The 23,364-nt window shown below is 41.5% G+C and overlaps 1 protein-coding gene across 3 annotated transcripts in view; it reads left to right on the top strand.

Annotated features, from left to right (window-relative positions):
* RETREG1 (reticulophagy regulator 1) overlaps positions 1-23,364 on the top strand; it is a 108,669-nt gene that overhangs the window by 25,570 nt on the left and 59,735 nt on the right. For all 3 annotated transcript variants that reach the window (XM_032789752.2, XM_075062693.1, XM_075062694.1), the window contains exons 2-3: positions 9,742-9,848; positions 12,585-12,615. In XM_032789752.2, coding sequence (XP_032645643.1) covers positions 9,818-9,848; positions 12,585-12,615 — 62 coding nt within the window. In that variant the 5' untranslated portion in view covers positions 9,742-9,817. The remainder of the gene's footprint in view (positions 1-9,741; positions 9,849-12,584; positions 12,616-23,364) is intronic.

Below are 23,364 nucleotides of genomic sequence, written 5' to 3'. Positions count from 1 at the left end.
CGTTTTTGTGGACGACCTATATGCCGGATGCCCTGGGAGAGCTCACCATAGAGAAGCTGGCAGGGGATTCTGTTGGCATCCATGCGGCTGACATAACTGGTCCAACGTAGCTGTGACTTCATGATGATCATTTCAATGCTTGTCATCTGGGCTCTCTCAAGGACCTCAAGATTGGGCACTTTGTCTTGTCAGTGGATCTTCATGATGTTGCGGAGGCAACGCATGTGGAATGCTTCGAGCTGCTTGATGTGATGCCTATATAGTGTCCATGTTTCACACCCGTACAAAAGAGATGAAAGAACAGCAACTCTGTACACAAGCAGTTTTGTTAAAATCCGGATGTTGTGGTGGTTTAAAACTTTGACACGCAGATAGCCAAGTGCCTGGTTTGCTTTGGATATTCATGCGTTGATCTCATTATCCAGTGATCCATCACTGGATATGACACTATCCAGGTATTTAAAGTTCTCCACTACTTTAAACTGAGTGCGATCAATGGAGATACTTGGTACAGAAGCGTTTGATCCAGGTACAGGTTGATGGAGAACTTCTGTCTTTGCGAGGCTGATAGTTAGTCCGAAGAGTTGCGAGTCCTCGGCAAACTTGTTGTCAATGTGCTGAAGATCATTTTCAGTGTGAGCCATGAGGGCACAGTCGTCGGCAAAGAGTGCCTCAAGAAGGAGTTTCTGCATTGTCTTAGTCTTTGCATTCAGGCGACGGAGGTCAAAAAGTGAACCATCGTGCCGGTATTTCAAATATATACCTTGATCCAGATCTTTCATTGCATGGTTGAGGATGCATGCAAAGAACAGGTTAAATAAGACAGGAGCGAGAACACATCCTTGTTTCATGCCGTGGTGATGTTGAAGGGGGCAGATGTGGCTCCATCAGACAATACTTTGCCTGTCATGCTGTCATGAAAAGGCATATAATCTGGACAAATTTTCTTGGGCAGCCAACTCATGTTAGAATAGTCCAAAGGGCTTCCCTGTTGACGGTATCAAATGCCTTTGTCAGATCTATGAAGACAGCATACATGTGCATGTTCTGTTCAGTGCACTTCTCTTGTATTTATCTGACAGCAAACACCATGTCGACTGTGCTTCGGCCAGCTTGAAAACCACATTGACTTTCAGGTAGATTTGCCTCGGAAATACTGGCTATTAGGTGGTTCAAGATGATGCGGGCGATGATTTTCCATCCAATGGAGAGGAGGGATATGCCTCTATAATTTCCACATTCTGCTTTGCTGCCTTTGTTCTTGAAAAGAGAGAAAATGGTAGCATCGCGGAGGTCCTGTGGTATGTTTTCATTTTCCCAGATGCCAATGATCACGCTGTGTAACGCTGCTAGTGCTGCTGGACCTGCTTCTTTGTATCTCTCTGCTGGTATCCCATCTTTTCCAGGAGCTTTTCCTGAACTCATTTGGCTAACAGCTTTCTTAATCTCATCTATAGTGGGCAGAGAGTCAAGATCTGTAAGAGCAGGTTGTTGTGGAATTTCATTGGGGACGTTATTATTCACGGTTGATAGTCTATTGAGAAGGTTGCTAAAGTGTTCTCGCCATCTTTTGTTGATGCCTTCTTTATCTTTAATAAGCGTTGTGTTGTCTGATGAGATCAGTGGGGTGGTCCTTAGTTTAGAAGGTCCATAGACAGTCTTAATAGCAATGAAGAACATCTTTGACTTGTGAGTCTCAGCATAGTGCTCGATTTCTTTGGCTTTGCTCTCCCACCAGTTGTCTTGTATCTGACGGAGGTCTTTCTGTGTTTTGCTCTGAAGGTACTTGAAATGGTCCCGTTTGGAGACTGAGGAGGGATCGTTCTGTCATTCGATAAAGGCTTTTCTCTTTATTTCCAGAGCTGAGCATATTTCTTCAGCTTCTACAACAAAGGCAAATGTAATATTAGCATGAGCCAATATGGGTGCTTTAGCAAAGGCAAGCTTTAGCTTATTGTATGCATGCTGGGCTTCGGGAGACCAATGGAATTGGATGTTTTTCTGGACGACAGTAGTAATGGGTTCAGTTTTGTTTTGAAAAGTTCAGGATAAATCATTGATAAAAACTGGCGAATCCCAGGAAGTGTTTCAAGTCGTGTACTGTGTGGCGAGTTGGCCAATCTTGTATGGCTTGGACCTTGTGTGGGTCTCTCTGGATCTCTTCTGGAGATAAGATGAAGCCCAAGAACTCTTTGAAGGTCTGATAGAAGGCAGGCTTCTCAAGCTTTGCATAAAGGCCATGCTGCCATAAGCATTCCATGACGCTTTGGACATGAGCATTATAATGATCAGGACAGTTGAAGAAAATCAATATGTCATCTAGGTTGCAGTATGTCTTGGAACACATCATTTATAAAATGTTGGAAGGTGGCAGGGGCATTGGTCAACCGAAGGGTGTTATGAGATATTCATCGTGGCCATACCAGATTTGGAAGGCAGTCTTCCACTTGTCCTCTGCCCTAATTCACACAAGCTTCTGTGCCTCCCAAAGGTTCAAATTAATAAATATATGGGCAGCTCCCACACAATCCAGCAACTCAGGAATCAAATTGCAGGCAACAGCTCCTGATAATTATCTAATTCAATGCACGGTAATCAACACAGAGTTGGAGACTGCCATCTTTCTTCCTGACAAAAAGTGGTGCACCAGCTCATGAGCTTGACTTGCCGATAAACCCTCAAGCCAGGTTCTCCTGGAGGTAGTCTTGGAGCACTGTCAGCTCGGGTTCTGATATGGCATAAATCTGTGCAGAGAGTATTTTTCCTTCTGGCTGCTGCTCTGTTGGGCAGTCGTAATCCTGATGCAGAAGTAGTTTCCACATTCTTATTTTCAAAAACATCATTGTAGTCTTGGTATTTAGAGGGAAGTTCAGATGTAGCTTCAATGGAAGGTTTTGTCTGGACAGCCACCCCCATCTCAGTCTCAGGGTTTGTATGTTGGGACAGCAACCCCTGGTCAACAACAGTGTTGATAGAAAACAGACTTCTTGTGTTTGTCACCAAGTGAGTGGATTGTGGAGGACCAGCCAGGAGATACCAATGATCAGGGAAAGCATGATGAATGGATCACATCAAACTGTAACGTTTCCCCATGCCTCTGAATCATGGTCTCCAGGGGAGCTGTTTCCTCCGTTATTGGATCAGAAGACGAGGAGGAGCTATCAGGTAATCGCTATAAGGTCAGGAGTGGCCTTAGATTTCAGGGGAATCTGCAGGATCTGGGCTGCCTCTGCATCGATGATTCACTGATTCAGTCAGGGCTGGTAAGATGGGATTTTGTAGGGGCACCCCAGGTATGTCCAACTGGACCAGCACCTAGAAGTGGAGAACCCTTGGGCAGGGCTCCAGGTGCATTCCAGTCAAAACTGAAATGTAAGGGAGCTCTTTTCTCTGACTCCTTGGAGTTCATAGAGGGCAGGCAGAAATGAAGTGACCTGACTCACTGTAACAGAAGCAGAGATGGTGCTGGCGTCGTCGTTCCTTTTTTTCTGTGGGGATGAGCCATTGATGGCCCATGTCTGCCCGCATTGGTAGAGACCTGCAAATTTGCAGATATCCGCAACATGTTTGCGGATTGTGGATGGATGTGGATCCAAATTTTATGTGTAGAGCCCAGCAATCTGCAGATATGTGCTTTAGATTCAGGGGTCATGTTTGCAGATTGGATGCGGATACAAATTTTGTATCCGTGCAGGGCTGTATGCGTTGGCTTGGCTGGAGGCAGTGGTGAAAAGATCACAGTACCTGGATTGGAGAGTTACAAGACCTCCATTTTTCCCTCTTTGTTCTAGTAACAGATTGTTTATATGGATGGAAAGATCCACAGGGGCATCCAGACTCATGAGCGTGTCTACCCGGGCTAATTTGTCCTTCATTTAGTCTTTCAGGTCCACCAGAACAACTAACTCTGTGCTGCCTTGTTCCAGTCAGTATTGGCCATGAGGCAGTGGAATTGCGCAGCTCAGGAGGCTACTGTTCCCTGCCCCTGTTGGAGCTTCCTTAGTGTAGCCTCTGCTGTTCAAGCTCGGTGTAGATCATCAAAGAGGACTGACATGCCTTGGAGGAAGACCTCCCAGTTGGACACTACTGGTCTGTTGCATTCCAAGAAGGAGAAGGCACAGTGTAAGACTTCCTTGAACAGCCGGCTGATAACCAGACTCATCTTTGCACGATCAGTGCTATGGATCTGAGGGGACATCGTGAACAGGAGATGGAACTGGTTTATAAACTCTGGGTATCACTGGTGATTATTGTCAAACTGTTCTGGCTGTGGTGTGATGCTGACAGGCCAGATGCCAGCTCTTGCCCAGGTTGCAGGCATTAGCTAAGAACTGATAACCTTGTAGCCGGAGACCAGGCCAGGTCTCCTGTATGTTAGTTTTGCTCAAAATAGGTGTTAGTCTTATAAGAATGAATTTAGTGTTCAGACTCTATGAAATGCTTGTTAAGTTGCTGCATGCATTAATCTCACTTGTAATGTGTATACTCCATGTTATAAGAAAATTTATAACTTTAAAAATGTTTGCCCTGAACTTGTGAATTTAGGCATGGGAATCATTCCTCCTCTCCCTCATTCCAAAGGACTATCAAAATCAGATAGGCCATCAAGAATTATTGCAATATAAATGACTGGTTAATGGTCCTATCACACCTTGGAAATACTACATGCAAGGAAGTCCTGTGGGCTTGGAAGATGAATGGAGGAAATGGAACAAAGCCACAGGAAAATTTTCCATCTTTTTGGCCATTTGAACTACGAAGGGCCAGAGACTCTAAACTGAAGCCAGAAATCCCCAGGGATTGACTCCTGGGTCTGCTCTGCAAGATACTTTTAATTGATAGATCACTACAACTCTGTCACTCTCCAGATTTAGATAGTAACTTTTGTGTGTATATGTTTGTTTGCTTTAACCTGTAAATAAGAGTCATTCCTTTTTTGGATTGGCTACCAGCACTGCCTTTGGTGTAAGATCTAGGGTACCAGTTGATTTGGGGGTAACTGACTGGTTTCTTGGGACCAGGAGCAACCTAAATGAGAAGGAGCACTGTCTTATAAAACCCCTGAATCACTGGTGATCATCATCAAAACGTTCTGTCAATGGTATTGGGGAACAGGGTTGTACGAGCCATATATGGACGGTGATGTGTCAGCATGCAACTGCATGACTTGGTCATGCAATAGCTGGTTCTCCGAGGTCAGATGGATGACACGGGCCTGTAGGGGTTAGTTGTCCATATGAAGGCATGTAGTCCACTCATATGTGTCCAGTGCTCCCAAACGGTTAGCCAGGTCCATTCTGCTGGCACTGGGATTGCTCCTGCGGCTTAAGTGGTCCATGCAAAGTGTCATGAGCAGGATGTGGGCGGTCTGAACTAGTAGTTGGTGCAGGAGTTGGGAGTCAGGCCAGATCCAATACCACGAGCTCATAGTCCAAGACAGGCCAGAGGGCAAACCAAAATCAGGTATCAGGAGGGCAGGCCAGGGTACCAGGCGGTCAGCAGCATGCAGTAGGAGCAGGTATCTCAGGAGGCGCAGCCCAGGGAAGCAAAGAAGGGAGAACCCAGTTGCTTGGACAGCTTCCTGTTTCTGTGCTGGGTTTATATAGAAGCTATGAACCAATCAGGCTGCATAGCATCCTATCAGTCGGATTCCAGGACTGGGGTCTTCTGTCAGAGTTCAGTTCCTATTCTGACAACAATTAGCAGGTCACTGAGTGACAGTATGGAGCTTTTACTAGCTCTGTAAAGCCCTGTGGACAAGTGTTCAAGACCTGTGGTCCCTGCACCTGTCCTCTTAATTATTTACCACTCCCACATTTTTGTGCAATCTGAAAACTTTGAGTGATTTTCTCTTCCTGGTCATTGCTAAAAATATTAGGTAGCATAGGGCCAAAAACTGATCCCTGCAGGACCCCAGTAGAGATGCACATGAGCAGCAGTGATGCTCCATTTACAACTACATTTTGAGATCTGTCAGCCAGTTTAATGTGTGCCATGCCAATTCTGTATCATGCTGATTTTTAAATCAAAAGTCATGTGGTACCAAGTCCAAGGCGTCACAGAAGTATATTACATCGTTACTGCCTTTATTAACCAAACTTGTAATCTCATCAAAAAATTGGCACAACATTAGCTTTCTTCCCATCTTTTGTAACTTCCCCTGTGATCCAGGACTTGAGAAACAACATTAGCAGTCTGGAGAACTTCTTAACTAGCTCTTTTAAAATGTTCTTGGATACAGCTTATCTGGGCCTGGTGATTTTAAAAATGTCTGAAAAATTAGAATTAAGTAGGACAACTTTGACTCACTGAAATTTGTAAGCTTGCAATGCTTAGGTCATCATACAGGAAGTATCATGGCTCAAAATGAGCAATGAACCCATCAATACAAAGTACATATTTGGGGTGGCCGTGGCTCTCAGACCTTCACAAAGGGACATATTTTCAAAGGTAATGAGTCACTTAAAAGATGGAAAGAGATGCCTAATTAGATATTTTTTCAAAGCACCTAGCTGTCTAAATCCCATTCACTTCAATGGAGTTGAGCACCTAAGGGCTTTTGAAAATCCCATTAGGCACCTATTTGCATCTTCAGATGCCTAATTACCCTTGAAACTCTGAACCCAGGTGCCGTGCAGTGGTGTCTGATCACTGTCTTTTAGAGGTCCAATACACTTTTCTTGGACTACTGGGTCATGAGACCCCATTTTCTCAGGGAATAATGTGGACCATTCACACCATATACAGTCTCTTCAGTAAGTTAGACGTCAGGGCAAGTCTTCACTGCAGCCAAATTAAATGCTTAGGTTATATCAAGGATGTTTTCATGGTACAAAATGTTTGAGGAAATATTGGGACAACATAGTTTTGGAACCATTATGGAAAGAGGTTTTGAATTAAGGAGATCTACTACTTGCATGTCAGAGAGGGTGCATGTGTACCTTGTGGTATTATTCTCTGTACACTTGCTAGTTTCTTACGGGCAAGCATGTATGCTGAAGCACACCAAAAATGCCAATTTGTGGTACCATCAGAGTGACTAATTTTTATAATTCACATCTTTTCTATTCACAAGAAAGCTAATCCTGTGGAGTTGACACATTGTATGTGTGTGATAAAGAGAGAGACAGACACTGAGGCCTGGTCTATACTAGGAAATTAGGTCAATGTAACTACACCACTTGGGTGTGAAAAATCCACAGCCCTGAGTAACTCAGTTAAACAGACCTAACCCCTGGTGTATACAGTGCTAGGTCAATGGGAGAATTCTCCTATTAACCTAGCTACTGCCTCTTGGGCAGTTGGAATATCTACACAGATGGGAGAAACCCTCCTGTTGGCGCAGGTACCGTCTTCACTGGAGAAGAAACAATCACTAATTGCATGCCTGTAATCACTGAGGAATCTAGCATGGTAGGTTAATTCTGGGTGAATCATCTGCCTGATATACTATGGAATTGTTTTAAATGTTGCACCCTTCTTTGGTTGTTGGGGACTGGAGCTAACTTTATTTTTATTTTATTTTATTTTCAATAAGCAGAATGCGAGTTTACTTCAAAAACTGTATATTGTTCCCTCTTCTGGGCCCAAGTGATTAGCTAATATTTGGGGCCTTGTTGGATTGCCTCCATTAGGAGGAGAAATTGATTATAAGAATTAGGTATTTTGTTGATGTAATGCAGTTTATTGACAAAGATTGTACATAAAACACTCTCTCTCTGAACAAAGTAGAAACAAGCATCAGGCAGTTTCTGTGCTTAGAAATCCAGTGTGCCTTTCTGACAAGTACTGTTAGATCTGTCTAAAAGATCTGTCTCTTGGTTCCCTCCCAGGTGCGCACTCACCAAAACTTGTCTTGCTGTTGGGTTCTTGCAAGCAGACTTGAACATCTGCAAGCAATCAGTCCACAGTCTCTGGGAAACCCTCAGTTAGGGTGACCAGATGTCCCGATTTTATAGGGACAGTCCCAATTTTTGCATCTTTTTCTTATATAGGCTCCAATTACTCCCACCTCCATCCCGATTTTTCACACTTGCTGTCTAGTCACCTTACCCTCAGTTCATGTGTCTTATTTTCTATTTGGCCACATGATGTGGGCCAGTGTCTTGGACAGTGGCTTCCTTTGTATTCAGCTACCACTATGTAAAGGAGCTTTAAATTGCTCCTTCTGTTTATCCTGAAAGAAAGGAGCATAACACACCCCATCACCTTTAATGAGGTCTATTAGCGTGCATAGAACAAAGACCTTCTTGCAGAGAGCCATTAATATCTTCCAGTATAATAATAATATTTTTTCCACTAAGTGAATTTGGATCCTGTCAACCCTCTGATCATTTCTTGTAGGGATAACTCTAGTGGAAAGTGAAAGATTTGCCAGTGAAAAAGAGAAGATTCTAATTATTTGATAAATGTTTCTATACATACTTGCATGCCAAGATCAGCAGTAGTATGGTAAACAAGTGTATGCACACTCTCTAAGTCAGTGGTTCTCAAATGTTTGTACTGGTGATCCCTTTCACATAGCAAGCCTCTGTGTGTGGCCTCCCTTTTAAATTAAAAACACTTCTTTACGTATTTAACACCATTATAAATGCTGGAGGCAAAATGGGGTTTGGGATGGAGGCTGACAGCTTGCAAACCCCCACCCCCACGTAATAACCTTATGACCCCCTGAGGGGTACCAACCCCCAGTTTGAGAACCCCTGCTCTATGTCCAACTTCTCTTGAATGGACATGGTTACCATTTTGTTATGAAAAAGAAAAATAAATAATAAAATAATTAATAAAAATAATTAAAACTTAATTTCTTTAAAAGCAAATTGTGGTATTATACCCTGAGCAGTATAATTGTCTAATCTTTCTATAAAGCTGGAACAATCCTTATTAAGTAATTGGACTTCCATATAAATTTAGTCTGACCATAGATTAGATATTTAGGGTTGTTGCCGATTCTGTATTAAAAAATAAGCAAACAGAAGGGCTTGTCTATGGGTTATGGTAGTGTGAATCAGTGGCACATGAATTCTAATGCACATGAGCATGTCACCTGTTAGTTGGCCTATGTAGACCCTGCCGGTTTACATTAAAAGTTCTCTAATACCCGTTTGAAACAGTACTGTTAAGGCACACTAAGGAACTTTTAGTGTGCATCAGCAGGATCTCTGAAGACCAGTTAGTGTGCAGCATGCAAATGTGTATTAGAATTCACACCGCACTGAAGTGCACTACCACATCATGTAAACAAGCCCATTCTGTCCTGTTTTCCTTCCTACCCTTTGTTCATGTTAATTTAAAAAAAAAAGACTCCCTAAGATGTAACGCGAAGACGATTTCATTTACAAAGCTTTTCCCCCTAGAACCTGTGGAAATGTCCATAGAACACTTGAGCATATTTTGTGTTTGAGGTTTTTTCTTGTTGCTTCTTAGCTAAAATGTTTCATGGGTTTTTTTGTTTGGTTGGTTTTTTTTAAGAGTGTTTCCACTATCAAGCTCAAGAGATGCTTAAATATAGTTTTTTAAGCCAGGGTATAATGGCCATACTATACTATTATTCAGTGTTTGCTTCTTGGAAATGACACTGAGAAGAGCAAATTCAGTGGAACTATTAAAGCAATGTCAATATACATTTCTTTTGTTTGTACTTGGTTATTCAGGTTTGGGTACAATCATGGTCCTATATAAAGTAAGTCTATACTATAAGTTAAAACATTTAGAGTGATTTTTTTTTTAAATATATCCTAGGTTCCTTGCACTGACTCCTTGGAGAGTATACCAGCTGACTTCTCTCATAATACTTGGGGTTGTAATTATTCAGATAATGAAGGATATGGTATTGTCTCGGATAAAAGGTAAGGCAATCATCAGTTTCGTAATTTACCTTTAATTTACAAATGTTTGCCTATGCTGGCTCTCATCCTACTGGTGCCCCTATTTTTGTTTAATTTTGGTGAGTGTGTAATGTGTCATAGTAAAAGCATTAAATGTGTAACATTTTCTGAGACAAATGACTAGTAATCTCTGAAGAAGTTTTAAAAGGAAATTCTACTCTGAAAAATCACTTACAAATAAAGTTGTACTCATTATGTCATTGCCCGTTTTTCATGACTCTTGTTTCCTGCAAAGTGTCTAAAAAGTCTCTAAAGTTATGTTTACCCTACAGTGTAAGCCCAAGGTTCAAACTCAGGCTCAAGCCTAACCACCCTTGCATCTACACACAAATCGCTATGTCCCAGGGCTCGGACCTAGCGTCCCAGGATTTTATGGGTATATCTACACAGCAAAGAAAAACCCCATGGGCCAGCTATCTTGGGCTCAGGCTGTGGGACTGTTTCATTGCTTTGTAGACTTCCAGGCCTGGGCTGGAACCCAGGCTCTGGACCTCCCTCCCCACCTCCAGCTCTGAGCCTGAGTTAAGCTGGGAACCTAGGTTCAAGCCCTATTGCTTAACCATGTAGATTCAACCCCACCGGACTTGTGCAGTGGGAGTATGTCAAAAGTATTCCACAATCCCAGAGATCAGCTTTCTTTGTCCTCTGGGACAGTCAGGCTTGGTGAACAGTCATGTTTTCTTACACTGCACCGTGAACAAAGAATTAGAGCAGTCACATTTGGGGCGGTCGGGGGAGAGGTGATCTAAGAAGTCTAGGATATGAGTGGTTGGACTCAGGCCCACATAATGCAGTGTAGGCACCGGAGCCCCAGATTGGGACCCAGGATTCAACAGTTTCTAACCTGGGGTTACAGATGAGTGTAGATGCTCAAGCCCTAGGCTGATAAAAACTTGAGTCTGCCAACCCAAGTTCTGCTATCCCGGGACTTACATTGCAATATAAGCATACCCTAAAAAGCAGCAGAAGAATAAGGAAGTACATTTCCTATTTGTGCTGCTGCTTCAGATTATTGAGGCCTTTGTGTTTTCTGTTACGTTACAAGGTTTATGTGATTTTTAGTAATGAGTACCAGCTAATCATTTTTGGCACCTAATATTACTGATCTGATTGGAAGTGCAAGAGTGTACTCCTATTTTTATTATTGGCAATCTAGCAGTTTTAGATAAGGCCAATAAAGCTATATGTTGCTAACTGTGAAATCATGAGATAGCTCAGGTAAAATATGACTAATATAAAATGTCTCCAGTGACTTCAGAGGAAGAGTTCAGTAAAGTCCAAAACTACTAATTGAGTACTCTCATGAAGAATCTGTCTTTTAGCTTGAACCAGAAACTTTTTTAGATCTGAAATCAACAAATTATCACTTGAACTAAAAGAGAAAATCTGTTAGCTCTTCGTTGGAGAATAACTTTTATTTAACTCTAGCCAACCACTAGCTGGCAAAACTGTTGTAGTATAATGACAAATACAGAAAGTGATTGTCACATTTTTGCATTGCAAAATTAGATTACATTTGGATAACAAAGTTAGATTACATTGGGTATCTAATCATTCTAGTTTAAAGACAGACCAGGTTAAAAAACTACATTGATTTTTCATGAATATTTCAAACTATTTTGAGATATCAAGTTTACAGAAAACATGTTAAAAGAACAGGAGTACTTGCTGCACCTTAGAGACTAACACGTTTATTTGAACATAAGCTTTCTTGGGCTACAGCCCACTTCATTGGATGCATAGACTGGAACATACAGCAAGAGGATATTTATACATACAGAGAGCATGAAAAGGTGGAAGTAGCCATACCAACTGTAAGAGGCCAATCAACTGAGATGAGCTATCATAAGCAGGAGAAAAAAAACTTTTGAAGAGATAATCGAGATGACCCATAGAAGGTGTGAGGATACTTAACATTGGGAAATAGATTAAATTAGTGTAATGTCTCAACCATTCCCAGTCTCTGTTCAAACCTAAGTTAGTTGTATCTGATTTGCATATTAATTCAAGTTCTGCAGTCTCTTTTTGGAGTCTGTTTTTGAAGTTTTTTTGTTGTAAAATTGCCACTTTCAAGTCTGTCACTGAATGGTTAGAGAGGTTGAAGTGTTCTCCCACTGGTTTTTGAATGTTATGATTCTTGATGTCAGATTTGTGTCCATTTATTCTTTTGCATAGAGATTGTCCGGTTTGGCCAACGTACATGGCAGAGGGACATTGCTGGCACATGATGGCATATATCACGTTGGTAGATGTGCAGGTGAACGAGCCCCTGAGGGTGGGGCTGAGTGATTAGATCCTATGATGGTGTCACTTGAATAGATATGTGGACAGAGATGGCATCGGGCTTTGTTGCAAGGATAGGTTCCTGGGTTAGCGTTTACGTTGTATAGTGTGCGGTTGTTGGTATTTGCTTCAGGTTGGGGGGCTGTCTGTAAGCGAGGACTGGTCTGTCTTCCAAGATCTGTGAAAGAAACATGTTGATTTTCTGAAGCATGTTACTCCATTGTTTAAAATGGAAAGGGTGAATGATTTTTTTTACTAGTAATATGGGTAAATGTAACTTGTATTATAGAATTACAGAGATTTTTAGAGTAATTCTTCTGTAATTTGGAGCACTGTTGAAAAATTGAAGGGGGAAAAAACAGTTCTGCTGTATATATCAGTGCTATTTTTCATTTTATGCTGTGCTTATTTCAGGTGCACAGCTATGGAGGAGCCTCACTGACAGGTAGGTGCCATTTTAAAATTCTGAATTTTACAAATGATTCTCCCAAATAGCCCACAAAACAAGAACTAAGTTATTTTGACCACAGTGTAGTTTATTATTCTATATTACTGACTGTTCACATAATGCATCAGTTTTAAATAGTATTCTTTGTGAAAGTCATAACATTTTTATTTGAATTGTGTCACAATATACTATTCAGTCAAGTATCAGATTTTAAAAAGCAACCTTCTTTTTGAATGTTACCATTTTCTTCTTTAAGAAGTATTGTCCTTTCTGCCACTTACAATGTGTTTAATTTGAAGTTACCTCTTGAAAGATGCTGGATTTACAGCTCTGAAGAGTGATGTCTTCCATTCTTAGAAGTGTCAGTACAAAGTGCCCCTCTCCATTGCATTCTTGGTCAGTAGTGACCAGCACTAGACTGAAACAGTACAGTAGAACCTCGGAGTTATGAACACCAGAGTTACGAACTGACCACTCGATCACACACCTTGTTTGGAATCACAAATATGCAGTCGGACAGCAGCAGAGACCAAAAAAAAAGTACAGTACTGTGTTAAATGTAAACTACTAAAAATAAAGGGAAAGTTCAAAAAAAAATTTGACAAGGTCAGGGAACTGTTTCTGTGTTTGTTTAATTTAAATTAAGATGGTTATAAGCAGCCTTTTCCCTCTGCATAGTAAAGTTTCAAAGCTGTATTAAGTCAATGTTAGGTGGTAAACTTTTGCAAGAACAACCATAACATTTTGTTCAGAGTTACAAACATCTCAGAGGTGTGAACAGCCTCCATTCCCGAGATGTTGATAATTCTGAGGTTCTGCTATAGATCAATTCAATGCTCTGTCAGTTGCTAGCATCTCTAAAATGGCTACCATGAATACCAATTAATGATGGTTGTGAAACCTATTCCTAGGCATTGGACTATCACAGCTGGCTAATTTTCTCTGTCTAAACCCCTATATTTATCCCCCCCACACAAATGTTTGTATAGTGTCATTGGGGTAGATTAGCTGTATTTCATTAGTGGATGAAATTAATCTTATGTACAGTCTATGAATTTTGGTAACCTTCTGAATAAAAATGTTATAGAAATGTAAGGCATTATTACTTTACATAGGCTACCAAGCAGCTGTTAGATGGTAATGATTTTCAGTTACCTTACTACTGACAACATTTGAAACAATGGCCTTGAGGTGTAAGGCACAGACTTAGCGACATCATTTAAAAATTCTACTCAGCTCTAGCAGTGCACTGGAAAGCTAGCAATCCGTAATGTGAACATGGAAACACAAGATTCAGCTTTTATTCTTTTCTAAATAGGTATTTATGTCTTCCTCATTCGGTATTGTTGTATCGCAGTGCTTCCACTGGTATATTAGACAACGTAATGTGGGTCTCCTCTTTTCTCTCATCCTCTTTGTGGGCTGTGTAGTGTTTTGCTTTGGTAGTTTTTTAAAATACATAAATGCAGCTGTGTGCTTACATTAGAGTGCTTGGAATGGAAGGTGGTGAAGTGTGTTTACTACAGAATCTTTGGACCCACATCCAATTTAGTTTGCAACGGGATGCTTCTGGATCGTAAAGGAAAATGACTCCTTAGAGAATCAGGGTAGTTAGAACATCACTCCAAGACCCTTTGTTCTCTGAAAATGACAGGCAAAGGGACAGCTCTCCTGGGCGGCTGTCAACTAGAGCATTAAAGGATAAACACCATTAGTAAATGCTTCTTTAAATAACTTATCTCCATATTTTTAAAATGTATGTACCTATAATACTTTACTGATGAATGAGAAGATCAGCTATAAATTAACAATAATACAGGTTCTGAATTGCATATTTGAGCGTTATGCTCAGTCTTTGCCATATAATTCCTTCTTTCCTATTTTCCTTACTGATGATTTTTCAGTATTGCATTATTTATTATTATGGTATAGGATAAGGGCTAGATCCTAACCTCTGTTGTGCTGGTGCACAAGGTGGAGAAAGGGGAAGAAAACACAGGGAATCTCTTCCTCCCTGTGCAAGTAGTTGGTCCGGACCTCTGCCTAGGGCTGAAGACTGTGTGGCGTTGAGTTGGCCTGCATACCACAGTTCCAAAGGGATGCTGACTGCTAGATAGAAGGTGTGTCCATTGTCTACTGTCAACTAGCCCTTGTACCTGGTCGATGGAGCATCTGCTGCATCGATCAAAAGGAAAAACAGGGTCTAGCAGCATATTGGCAGTAGCCCTGCCTGTGCTACCTTGACCTATAACTATATGATGGCATTATGTAAAGTGTTAAAGTGGCATGTCTGTCCGCTACTCATGTCCTTTATGAAAGGGGAGGATTTTCCTTTAAGTATTTGTAGTTATTTTCTGATTTACTGTCTAAAAAAAGTTTTTAGAAGAAAACTAGTAATATAGAACAAAGTAATGTATTTAATAAGGTTATTCACATCTTAGTTTTGATTTCAGGCATGCAAATTCAAATGAAATTACATTTGCCTATTTAATAATATGCCTATGTGCTATTCATATGATAAAATTGCCTGTACAATTTATCACATGCTTATGATCACATCAGTGCCAACTAAGCCATCTCTTGGGAATTGTTCTGATGATCCAAACTCATGAGCAGCTTCAAATCACCCCCATTTTGTTGCAGCTCACCCTACCAAAAAAGCATTTCCTCCTTTTGCTTCCAAATGTGGAATTTCCTCCTCCTCCCTCCTCAGATTACCTTTGCCTGAGTTCCAGAATAGGTGGGATTCAATCCTGGGCCAGTAACAGTTTTTTCTAAACATAAAATATCATAAATTTACATTTCACTGTCATGCAGAGATAGAAATGGAAACGTTATACGTTTGGGAAGGGGATATTCTTAGTTTTCCAGTTGATTACAGAATCTGGATTTAAAAGAGTGACCAATTTTTGTACAGAAAAGCTATTTAGGCCATTTTTGGAGGTATTTTTAATGTAATAGTTTTAATTCCTTTCCCCCTTTGAATCCCATACACCTGTATTCATGGCAACAGACGGATATGGCTTTACAGTTGAATGAATAAAAAAGTCCCAATAATCATTTTTAAACTCCTCTAAATCATTTTAAAGAAAGCATGTTTTAATAATGTGGTGCATGCAGAACATGTCATAATGTGGAGTGACATAAGTTTTATTGGTATGCATTTGGAACAACCTATATTATTTGCTTACAGCTTTGCCACTGGTGAATGATGTGATCATCTCAAACACATGCCAGTAAAACATTCATTCTTCACAACACCAGGTATTCTAAAGGGAAAAACAGTTCAGGAGAGGTGGCACTTTTTCAAAGAGACATTATTAAGGACACACGAGCAAACTATCCCACTGCATAGGAAAGATAGAAAGTATGGTAGGAGATCACCCTAGCTTAATTGGGAGATCTTCAATGATCTGAAACTCAAAAAAGAATCCTAGAAAAAGTGGAAACTAGGTCAAACTACAGAAGATGAATAGAAACAGATAACACAAGTATGTAGGGACAAAATTAGAAAAGCCAAGGCACAAAACCAGATTAAACTAGCCCGAGACATGAAGGGTAACAAGAAGACATTCTACAAATAGCTTAGAAGCAAAAGGAAGACCAAGGACTGAGTAGGCCTGTTACTTAATGAAGGGGGAACACGGTAACAGAAAATGTAGACATGGAAGAAGTGCTAAATGACTTTTTTTTGTTTCACTATTCACCAAAAAAATTAGTAACAATTGGACATCTAATTTAGTAAATGTCAGTGAAAATGAAGTAAGATCAGAGGCTAAAATAGGAAAAGAACAAGTTAAATATTACTTAGACAAATTAGATGCCTTCAAGTCACCAGGGTCTGATGACATAGATCCTAGAATACTCAAGGAGCTGAGAGAGGAAATATCTGAACCATTAGCAATTATCTTCAGAAAGTCAGGGAAGATAGGAGAGATTCCAGAGGACTGGAAAATGGCACAATATTTGTCCATGTATATAAAGGGGAATAAGGACAACCTGGGGAGTTACAGACCAGTCAGCTTAACTTCAGTGCTCGGAAAAATAATGGAGCAAATAATTAAAAATCAGTTTGCGAAGACCTAGAAGATAATAAGGTGATAAATAACAGTCAGCATGTATATGTCGAGAACAGATCATGTCAAACCAACCTAATAGCTTTCTTTGACAAGCCTTGTGGTTGGGGGAAGTGGTAGATGTGGTATATCTTGACTTTAGTAAGGCTTTCGATAATATCTCGCATGATGGTCTCATAAACAAACTAGGGAAATGCAACCTAGATGGAGCTTCTAGAAGGTGGGTGCAAAACTGGTTGGAAAACCATTCCCAGAATTATCAGTGATTCACAGTCAAATTGGAAGAGCCTATCGAGTGAGATCCCTCAGGGATCAGTTCTGGGTCTGGTTCTTTTCAGTATTGTCATCTGTGATTTAGATACTGGCGTAAAGAGTACACTTATAAAGTTTGCGGATGATACCATGGTAGGAGGGGTTGCAAATGTCTTAGAGGATAGGATTAAAATTCAAAATGATCTGGAGAAATGGTCTGAAGTAAACAGGATGAAATTCAATAAGGACAAATGCAAAGTACTCCACTTAGGAAGGAACAATTGGTTGCACACGTGAAATGGGACATGACTGCTTAGGAAGGAGTACTGTGGAAAGGGATCTGGTGGTCATAATGGATCACAAGCTGAATGAGTCAACAGTGTAACACTTGCAAAAAAAAAAAAAAAAAAAGGCAAACATCATTCTAGGATGTCTATACTTGACCTTATTAGGGGGTGGAAAATAAACTTGAATTACGAAAGTTCCACAATAGTAATTCAGCATGCTTCTCTGAATGTTTATTCTGTTGCACACTTAAAGTTTTCAGTATTGGCTGTTTGTTACTTTTTCCCCCTGTACTCTTACTGCTTGCCATTTTAATACTTGAACAACTGGTAGAGAGAACTTATAATCCTTCAGTCATTTGGCTTGTCTTCTTAGAGGGTATTTATAAACTATATTGTTCAGAGAGTTCTGTAGTGTCACTTACAACACAGAGAGTCCTTTCAGTATTAAAGAAAAAATGACACTGTTTGCTTAGGTGTCTTTTCTGGATCATAATGCAAGTGACAATTTAATGAGAAATTTTCATAGAACCTAACTCGTTCCACAAATGCAATATGCTAAAACTTTCTATAGATCTATTTTCTAGTAAGCAAGAAAGACTACGTTAAAAGTAAATGACACCAGTTATGTCAAGCTCAAAAATCTAATGGCCAAATTCTACCAAAAATATAAATAGCATTTTTAAAAAGTACAAGTCCAGATCCTTTCTGACAGGAAAAAAAAAAAAATTGTGGCATGTGGGGCTATAGGGAGGAAATATCCATGTGGAGATTTCCTTGAAAACATGGGTGGATTAGGGAAAGGTATACTCCCTACAGAAAAGACTACATGGTTCAACCTAAAACCTTGTCATGTTATGTGACATATGTTTGCATGGAGCATTTATCTCCTATTTTCAGGGATCATTCACCACAGCCACTGCCAGTCACAAGTATCAGTCCTTTTACACAAAGCTGGTGAGCAGCAATCTAGTTACAAGAATATGCATGTAGTCCTGTACAGAGATGGTGTAATAAAGTAGTTGTTCCCAGGGCCGGCTCCAGGCCCCAGCGCACCAAGCGCATGCTTGGGGTGGCATGCCGTGGGGGGCACTCTGCCAGTTGCCAGGAGGGTGGCAGGCGGCTCCAGTGGACCTCCCGCAGGCGTGCCTGCGGATGCTCCACCGGAGCCACGGGACCAGCGAGCAGCAGAGTGCCCCCCGCGGCGTGCCGCCGTGCTTGGGGCGGCGAAATGGCTAGAGCCGGCCCTGGTTGTTCCTAAACTTTGATCCATTACTAAGAACCTGAGTGTCTGATAATACTTCAGATGCCTTGCTGTGCTTTCTGGTGCTAGAACATGGGCATAGAACCTCCAGTCTTTCCCATGCTGTTACATTTTGTTTCAGAAAGCTAATCATTTTAAGCACTTTCCCAGTATCCCCTTTGCTTTTTTTTTTTTAAAAAAGGCTTGTAAATTCTATAAAGCAAAACGTTCAGCTATAGGCAATGTACTGTAGATACAGCAATGAAAATAAATATTTTCAATTAAGAAAGCTGTTTTCCTGAAATCTGTGACTCGAGAAAATATTTTCAGCACTCATAACAAACCAAAATTACATGATAATGAGCTAATTACTATTAATTGTTTCTAACTTCTAACTTCAGTTTGTAAATCACATTGCAAATTTCAGAAAGGAGAAATTTCAGGATTTTAAAAGAAAAAAGAATGCTGGCTTCAGTTAATTTAAGAATTCCAGGAATGTGTTTCACATTACTGTTATAGTGAATGAAATGAGACACCCTGAAACAATTATTAAAATATTTTTTGTTGCTCCTAAATAAAAATGATGTTAAAGCTTAGTGCCTGTAGAGTGGGGGCAAAGAGAGAGAGGAGATGATATGTGACAGCAAACTTAAAAAGTGGTAGATTTTGACCTTTACTTGTATCCTGGTTCACTAAATACAAGCATTAGATTACAAAACGTAATACGGAAATTATTTACAGAGGGCACAAGAACCTACAGTGACAGCTTTTTTTTCCTCTGGGTGTCTTGTGCAAACGTCCAGGTTCTGATGACAGTTGAGGGTGTGCTTACTAGCACAGCATCTGATTAGTCACTTAACTTAGCAAGGAATGTCCTGGCACATACCTTATCAAAGCATGTGAATATATCAACAGAATAACATGTTTGTTTATTACTAAGCATTTCAACACACAGTCTAATGAAATAACTTTGTTTTTGAACAGTGTATAGAATACTAAGTGTTATGTTACTTTATTTGAGTTGGTCTTACCTATGAACAGATATTTAGTGTGTTTATCTACTGAAATATATTTTATTCTCCTTAAACTGATTCTCTAGCAGTTTAGTCAGTGCATGGACAATGTTCAAAAGTGTAATGTTGTCTGTCAGACTTCAACTATTTCTCATTCTTGCACTGAAAAAGATTGAAGCTAATATAGCCAACTTTTTTTTTTCATGCTTAGTAGTATGGCTTTTGTTTTATTTATTATTTCTTGAGACTAGGTGACCAAAAGTATCCTTGAGATTAGTCCGTTAAAGTTCCATGGTGATTAATATTTAACATAGGGAGAAAAAGGATTTTAAAGTATAAAATTCCTTCTCAGTCCACCCAGATGTAACCGCCACTCATTTAAACTGTGTTGTGACATAACTCTGAATTTCCAACCAGGAATGAAGTTTAGTCTAATAAAAATGATATCCTTTTAAAGCTTTCTTTCATTGCATAGTTTCTCTGGTAGTACATGTGAAGTAATTCACTGAATTCATCTGTCAGCATTCTGGTCATTGCTTTCTGTACTGTCAGAATGGTGCTTAAGAGAAGTTCTTTATGAATGTTCAAGAAATGCATTTATTTCTGTAACATCCAAACAGGCTAATGGGGACAAAATACATGTTAAAATAATTCTTGGGATTTCCTTGTCCTTTAAGGCATACAACAAGAAAGGCATTTTCAACAAACCTCAATACAATTCTAACTTTCATGGAATCATAGAAATGTAGGGCTGAAAGGGATCGTCAGAGGTCATCAAGCCCATCCCTCTGAGGCAGGACCAAGTAAACCTAAATCATCCCTGAAGGGTGTTTGTCCAACCTGTTGTTAGAAACCTCCTGTGATGGGGATTCCACAACCTCCATTGTAAGCCTATTCCAGAGTTTAACTCCATTATAGTCGTTCCTAATATCCAAGCTAAATCTCCCTTGCTGCAGATTAAGCTCATTTCTTCTTGTCAGGGCTGATTAATCTTTTGTGGGCCTGGCACCAAACATATTGTTGGCCTTTATGGGAGCAATGGAACATGGCACAGTGAGGTCGGTCCCCGGAGCGAGGGGCTGGCCAGGGACAATAGGGCATGGCAAGGTGGGGTTGGACCCACTCCACCCAATGCTAGGGCACTGTTTACAAACCAGCAGTCGCCAGACATGCACTGGGCCACCCAGCCCTGTGCTGCCAGTGTGCCCCTTCCCTTTGGGAATGGACCATGCTGCACGACACAGCATCCCCCCGCCGCCCACAGCATTCCCCAGACCTGCTGTGCCCAGCACCCCCCCACACACACACACATGCACAGTGCCCTGCATGCCACCACCCCTGCCCAGTGCCCCTCCTCAGCCCCACCACAACTGCCCAGTGCCCCACACAAAACCCCCACTCTGTAATGCTCCAAGACGCACAGATCTCCCCAACTGCCCAGTATCCTTCCCCACAGCCCCACCACCACAACTACACAGCGCCTCACACAGACCCTCCTACTGTCTAGCATCCCAAAACACACAAACCTCGTCCAGCGCCTGAGCCTCTTACCTCCTCACAGCCCAGCATCCCCCACAGAGACCCACTCCCCCATGCCCTACCAAGCCCATGCGGCAGGGATCCCCCCTCCCAGCACAGTGCTAGGGGGGTGTCATAACTATAAAGGGAAGGGAACAGCCCTCCTGTGTACAGTACTATAAAATCCCTCCTGATCAGACACACCAAAATCCTTTTACCTGTAAAGGGTTAAGAAGCTCAGGTAACCTGGCTGACACTTGACCCAAAGGACCAATAAGGGGACAAGATACTTTCAAATCTTGGTAGGGGGAAGGCTTTTGTTTGTGTGCTCTTTGTTTTGAGGGTTGTTCGCTCTTGGGACTAAGAGACCGGACATCAATCCATGCTCTCCAAATCTTTCTGAACAAATCTCTCATATTTCAAACTTGTAAGTAACAGCCAGTCAAGGCGTGTTAGTTTTATCTTTGGTTCCTCAACTTATAAATGTTCCCTTTGCTAGAGGGTTTACCTCTGATTGCTGTACTTTGAACCTAAGGCTAGAGAGGGTTCCACCATGAATCTGATTACCCTGTAAAGTTTTATTTTCCATCCTGATTTTACAGAGATGATTTTTACCTTTTTTCTATAATTAAAAGCCTTCCTTTTAAGAACCTGATTGATTTTTCCTTGTTTTAAGGTCCAAGGGGGTTGGATTTGGACTCACCCAGCAACTGGTGTGGGAGGGGAGGAATGCTTAATTTCTCCTTGTTTTAAGATCCAAGGGTTTGGATTGGTGTTCACCTGGAACTTGGTGGAGAAGTCTCTCAAGGCTACCCAGGGAAGGGTTATAGTACTTGGGAGGGAGATCGTTTCCCAAATGACTCATAAATAATTTGGGTGGTGGCAGCAAAACCAGATCTAAACTGGTAGTTAAGCTTAGAGGTTCTCATGCAGGTCCCCACATCTGTACACTAGAATTCAAAGTGGGGAAGGAACCTTGACAGGGGGGCTGGACAGCTGAAGCTTGGGAGCACAGAGCATCCCCATCCCCCAGGGCCCCACCCAGCCCTACCTGCCTGGTGCTGATGGTGCCCACAGCGGAGGAGGCATTTCCTTGCATGAGTAGGGGGCAGGCAGCTGCCAACTTCCCCATCCCGCCGCTTCTGCAGAGCGGCATGGAGAGGTGGCCCTGCCCCCAGGGAGCCCAAAGTGGATGATCACTGACTTGGAGAGGCAGAAGTTGAGGGCTCCTCTCTGCCAGCAACTGCCTGCTGGTGATGGGCGCAGAGAGGAGCCCTCAGCCAGCCACCGGCTGAGAACAAGCAGTGGGTGGGGGGAGGGATCAGGGGGTAGGGAGGAGCTGGCAGGCAGGGCTGAGGCAGAGGGAAGCTCTGGGCGGGCCAAGAGATATGGATGGGGGGCGGGGAGCTGGGGATGGAGAGGAGCCAGCTGCTCCGGGCACAGTGCAAGTGGAATGGGGCGGGGTAGGGCCCCTTTTGAGCATGGGCCCAGCACCATGGTGCCACTGGCATCATTGTAAACCCAGTACTGCTGCTTGTTCTATGTTCAGTGGACATAAAAGACAATTGATTTCAATGCTGTTTATAACAGCCCTTAACATATTTGAACACTGAGACCTCACCAGTGCCAAGCAGAGGGAGACAGTTACCTTCCTTGTCTTACTTACAACACTCCTCTTAACACATGCCAGAATATTAGCCTTTTTCACAACTGCTTCAACATTTTGCATATGTTGACTCAGAGTACTACCACCTACTTGCTTTTCCCTGTTTTGTAGTTGTGCATTTGATTTTTTTTTTCCTAAGTGAAATTCTTTGCATTTGTCTTTTATTGAATTTCATTTTATTGATTTTGATCAGTTCTCTAATCTGTGAAGGTCTTCTTGAATTCTAATCCTCTCTTCCAGAGTGCTTCAGACTCCTCCCACCTTGGTGTCATCCACATATTTGCAATGCGTAGACTCCAGTCCTTTATCCAAGTCATTAATGAAAATATTGACTACTGCTGGACCCAGAACTGACCCCTGTAAAAACCCCATTAAATATGTCCTCCTAGCCTGACAGTGAACCACTGAGAACTATTCTTTGAGTATGGTCTCTCAACCATGTTTGCACCCACATTTTAATAATTTCATCTAGACCATATTTCTCCAGTTTGCTTGTAAGAATGTTATGTGGGACTGCATTAAAATCAAGATATATTATGTCTGCTGCATTCCCCCTAGCCCGTGGTGGGCAAACGTTTTGGCCTGAAGGCCACACTGGGTTTCTGAAATTGTATGGAGGGCCGGTTAGGGGAGGCTGTGTCTCCCCAAACAGCCAGGCATGGCCCGGCCTCTGCCCCCTATCTAACCTGCCCCC

This window comes from Chelonoidis abingdonii, chromosome 2 (assembly GCF_003597395.2).
Source record: "Chelonoidis abingdonii isolate Lonesome George chromosome 2, CheloAbing_2.0, whole genome shotgun sequence".
Taxonomy (NCBI): Eukaryota; Metazoa; Chordata; order Testudines; family Testudinidae; genus Chelonoidis; species Chelonoidis abingdonii.
The sequence above is the reverse complement of the archived record's forward strand: the minus strand, read 5'-3'. Positions and strand labels throughout refer to the sequence as shown.